Source organism: Sardina pilchardus, chromosome 22, assembly GCF_963854185.1.
Source record: "Sardina pilchardus chromosome 22, fSarPil1.1, whole genome shotgun sequence".
In the NCBI taxonomy this organism is placed as follows: Eukaryota; Metazoa; Chordata; class Actinopteri; order Clupeiformes; family Clupeidae; genus Sardina; species Sardina pilchardus.
The window spans coordinates 13,232,823-13,237,822 of record NC_085015.1 but is presented as its reverse complement, the minus strand read 5'-3'; the positions used below and the strand labels follow the sequence as shown (position 1 = coordinate 13,237,822).

Sequence of the window (5,000 nt, the reverse complement as noted above, 5' to 3'; positions counted from 1 at the left end):
ATATATATGAATTGTTTCTTCCTCTCTCTCCTAGGTGGTTGTACTGGACAGACTGGGGAAACACTCCCTACATTGGCAGGGTTGGTATGGATGGCACCAATGCCTCTGCCCTCATCACCACCAAACTGGTGTGGCCCAACGCACTGACCATCGACTACACCACCAACAAGATCTTCTTCGCCGACTCCCACCTCGGCTTCCTGGAGTAAGCACTCTGATTTTAGCGTGATTTAAGTCCAGCATTAACAGTTCATTATGCCATTTTATGTTTTCAACGATTGTGTACATTGTATGGGTGCTCTGTGTATGAGTACGAATGAGTGTGATCTATTATACATTTGCTAGCAAATTTAGTTCAGTTTAGTTCAATTTAGTTCAGTTTAGTTAGTTTAATTCAGTTGTAAATCATATTTTCAAACACAATGATAGAAATTGAGTGTTTTACACATATTCTCACTGACAATATAATATCACACAATATCAGCCTGCATAAAACCCCTCTGCCTGTTTGTTGAGTTGACAGCTTGTGTGCAGGCAGACATTACATTTCCCCTGTTGACAATCTTCTGTATGCAGTAGAGGCTTCCCTCTCTGAAACATTCCGGGTTATTCTCCCACAGTTATGCTGACATGGACGGACAGAACCGCCACCGGGCCATAGCGGGCTCCCTGCCGCACCCCTTCGCCGTGACCCTGTTTGAGGACACGGTGTTCTGGACCGACTGGAACACGCACACGGTGGAGAAAGCGCACAAGTACACCGGCGCTGATCGCGTCGTCATGGGCAACAACACGCACCGGCCGTACGACATTCATGTGTACCACCCCTACCGACAGCCGCGCAGTACGAACAACTCTTCCTTTAATAATGAATACATCAGTCTGTACTACAGTGTGGTAAACCATACATTTTAAGTTGCATCATTATTGCTTAAGGATCCAATATACTATTTTAATTAAAAAACTGAATTAAAACAGATCTAGTTTTCTTTATTAATTTTAAGGTTACTGGTGCATTTTCCCTGAAAAGGAATTGCAATTTTAAGGTATAAGCTATTCACAAAGAACTACACTCTGGGGGCATGTGCGTGAGCCTCCATGTTCATGCCCCCAGAGTGTAGTTCTGTAGCTGCCTGACTGCCTTACTGTAACTGCTGGCTACAAAAACTCAAGCCAGATAAAATTGATTGTTTTCATTTTTTTTCGTACCGGCGACAGTACTCGAGATGATCTCGAGAAACGGAGATTTATGTGAAAAAACCCCGGAATTCCTCTTGAAGTGTTTTCCCATTTCTTATCCCCCAGGTGAGAACCCGTGCAATAACCACCAGCTCACCTGTAGCCACCTGTGTCTGATCCGGCCGGGGGGCCAGGGGGCCACCTGCGAGTGCCCTGACCACTTCATCGGCCTGTCCGTGGGCTTCAAGATCCAGTGTGTGGCCGACTGCTCCAGCACACAGTTCCGCTGCGGAGACAACGAGAGGTGAGAACGTCATTTACTCCTGCGTCTGCATGAATAACTGTTACGGGACGCACAGAGAGGATAGCACACCACGTTATGGTGGTTCCATATCATACTAATGTTTTTATTACGTTCCAGCCTTTAGACTGTCTGAAGAAATGTTATCATTAATATGTCAGGGGCGCCTGCAGGAATAAATGCTATGGTACGCATAGAGGGTAGCACACCCTGGTTCCAAATAATATCAATGTTTTTGTTTTTATTAATGATAACATTTCAAACCGTCTGAAGAAACGTTATCATGAATAAAAACATTGATATGGAACCAGAGTGTGCGGCGGTTCTCTACTCTCTCTAAGCATACCAATTTATCGTGCTCTTGCCCAACTGAGATAACTTCTCCAGCCGCGTTGCCTTCATCCTTTTGTTCTCTCCTCTTTCTTTTCCATCTCTCCTCCTCTCTTCCCTCTCTTCTCTTTCTCCCCCTCCTCTCCTGCAGGTGTGTTCCTATCTGGTGGAAGTGTGACGGTCAGTCTGACTGTGGCGACGGCTCGGACGAACCGGAGACGTGCCCGCCCCGCTTCTGTCCCATTGGTCGGTTCCAGTGTCAGGACGGGAACTGCACCTACCCCAACTTCCTGTGCGATGCCCAACCTGACTGTCCCGATGGGTCTGACGAGGACCCTGCCCTCTGCAGTATGAGCGACATCACTTCCTGTTTTTTTCTCTTGTTGCTTCCTTTTGTTTTATATTCCCTCTCTTACTCTCTCAAATGAATAACTTCAGGCAAATATGACAGCATCATATGTCTTATACATAATCCATAATATTTACAGTATTAGAAACTATTATAACTGTTACAGCTAGTAACCTTTTCTCTTTACACACTTGCATGTTTTCTGAAAGCCTCCAATTGAAATATGTTCCTCCAATCATTTTTACCAGGCGGAATCCTTACTTTTCTAAAAAACGTTCTGTCGCAGGTGACCACCGTTGCCAGGACAACCAGTTCCAGTGCAAGAACAAGCAGTGCATCCCGGTGTCGTGGCACTGCGACGGCGTCAGGGACTGTTCGGACGGCAGCGACGAGGACGCGGACGGCTGCGCCCAGCGGACGTGCAAGCCCAACGAGTTCCAGTGCAAGGACGACGGCCGCTGCATCCCGGCCAGCTACGTGTGCGACGTCCAAAACGACTGCACGGACCACTCGGACGAGCCCCTCGAGGAGTGCAGTGAGTTGGGGGTCAGGGGTGACAGGGGTCAGGGGTCACAGAGACCACGGGTGCCTCTCAACATCCCTCCTTGATCCTCGATGCTCGGTCCTCCAGGCTCGGTCCTCCAGGCTCGTTCCCGCTGATCTATAACTAACACTGGATAGACTATCCCATTGTTGCCGCCCCGTCATTCTTTATCTACATCAGTGAGGACGAGGACTGAGGAAGGAAGGGAGGATCTATAAAAGACAAATGAGAGGCACCCCATGTGTAGAATTCTGTTGGAATCCAGTTGTCTTGAACGCACCAAAGGCACACTTTCTCTGTCTGTCACCGACTGACTCTCTCTCTTTTGTTGTTTTACCTCTCTCTCTCTCTCTCTCTCTCTCTCTCTCTCTCACACATCCCAACTCTTCTATCTCTCTCTCTCTCTCTCTCCCACTATCTTGCCCACCCCGCCTGCCCCCAACTCTCTCCACCTCTTTCTCTCTCTCTCTTTCTCTCCATCTCTCTTCTCTCTTTATCTCTCTCTCTCCATCTCTCTTCTCTCTCTCTCTCTCTCTCTCTCTCTCTCTCTCTCTCTCTGCAGTGGGGCCAGACCATAAGTGTGATGCAGACACCGAGTTCTCCTGTAAGTCCAATTACCGCTGCATCCCCCAGTGGGCCGTATGTGATGGTGCCAACGACTGCATCGACAACAGTGACGAGCAGGACTGCGGTGAGCTCACCTGCCACACACACACACACACACACACGCGCGTGCGTGCGCGCACACACACACACACACACATACAGAGATACACACACATACAGAGTACAGAAAAGGCACTCCGAAGACAAAGGGAACCTCAAATTGTTCCAGGGTACAATGAGCCATGTGTTCGCCCCAAGCTGATACTCAGTATCAACTACTTCAGTTTACAGTAACAGTGCTTCTCTAAATAGATGTTCAGACGGAATATGTAATTGCCTTGTGGCACATGAATAGCAGTGTAAAATGGATTTGTGTGCAAAATATCTCCTCTGATCATACAAAAAAATTCCAGAACCTTCATTACACCTTTGGACTGAGTGTGTCTGTATTACCAGAAGCATTATATTTTATGTAGGGAAATGCACTTCATTTAATATCCCCACTATTAGCTGCGGCTTATGCATTGATTTTGTAAAAATAATTCTTCATCTATGAGGTTAATACATGGGGGCAGTTAATATGGTATTGATATGGTTTTGTTTCTTTTAACTTGCATAAAACACTGTCCTGTGGCTTATACACAATGCGGCTAATACACAGGAAATTACTGTATATACGCGGAGCCTTATTGTTGCTGCGTATCCTAATTCATTTCTGACCCACAGCTGCTCTGACCTGTGACCCCTTGGGCGATTTCCGCTGCGACAACCACCGCTGTGTTCCCATTCGCTGGAAGTGTGACGGCAGAAACGACTGTGGCGACAACTCTGATGAGAGAGACTGCGGTGAGTCACAGTCACGAGTGTAGTGCTAATGGAGCTTCACAACAAATCCTCATCTAGCACATTTGATCCTAATAGTCACTTACTGCAGCCCCCTACATAGAATAGAATAGAATAGAATAGAATAGAAAAGAATAGAATTGAATAGGATAGAATAGAATACAAACTTTAATTGCGACAACAATGTTGGGGTTTTTTTGTCTTTTTTGTAGCTCAGTCAGGTGGGCAAGGGGTGGGGGGTGTATTAATAGCGGGAGGGGATCAAATGAAATAAATAGATAGATAAATAATGTAAGTAGAGTTCTTCAAGACTTCAGATGTCTAATTACTGAAGGGTGGAAACTGTTGTTTTAAAGTAAGTATAGGAGTTATTGAGCTAAAGTCTTACTGTAGGTCTGCCGCAGCTCAGAATCCAAGACCCAATCGTATTTCTCTGCATCGGAACTCTGTCTCTACAGCTTGTAACCTAGTTCTGACTGACCTTCTTGGGACTTGCTTCCAGATGATTCTTCAGATCAGAGACTAACCTATATACAAATGCCTGGCTAGATGTTTCATCAGCCTGGAGTTTGACCCAGTTGCAGCAGCAAACTCATTGAGCATCTGTCCATCTGTCTTGTTGTAGCTATCTACAGCTAGCCACGAAAAGAACAGCAGCAGGCTAACTCATCAATATTATATGGATGAAGTGTGGCTTTGTTTGTCCCCATTTAATTCCCAGATTGATACTTTGCCTGCTCTGACCCTTATAGACTGAATGGACTTATTGATATCAGACATCAGGCCATGGTTATGAAGTACATTGAAGGTCCACCTTCTTAGCTGCTGTGTGTGTGTGTGTGTGTGTG

At 46.2% G+C, this 5,000-nt stretch overlaps 1 protein-coding gene across 1 annotated transcript in view; it reads left to right on the top strand.

Annotated features, from left to right (window-relative positions):
- The window catches only part of lrp2b (low density lipoprotein receptor-related protein 2b), a 68,136-nt gene that overhangs the window by 44,470 nt on the left and 18,666 nt on the right, over positions 1-5,000 (top strand). The window contains 7 exon segments of the mRNA XM_062526983.1: positions 35-205; positions 621-844; positions 1,306-1,483; positions 1,962-2,158; positions 2,446-2,694; positions 3,266-3,394; positions 4,036-4,155. Of these exon segments, the coding sequence (XP_062382967.1) occupies positions 35-205; positions 621-844; positions 1,306-1,483; positions 1,962-2,158; positions 2,446-2,694; positions 3,266-3,394; positions 4,036-4,155 (1,268 nt within the window).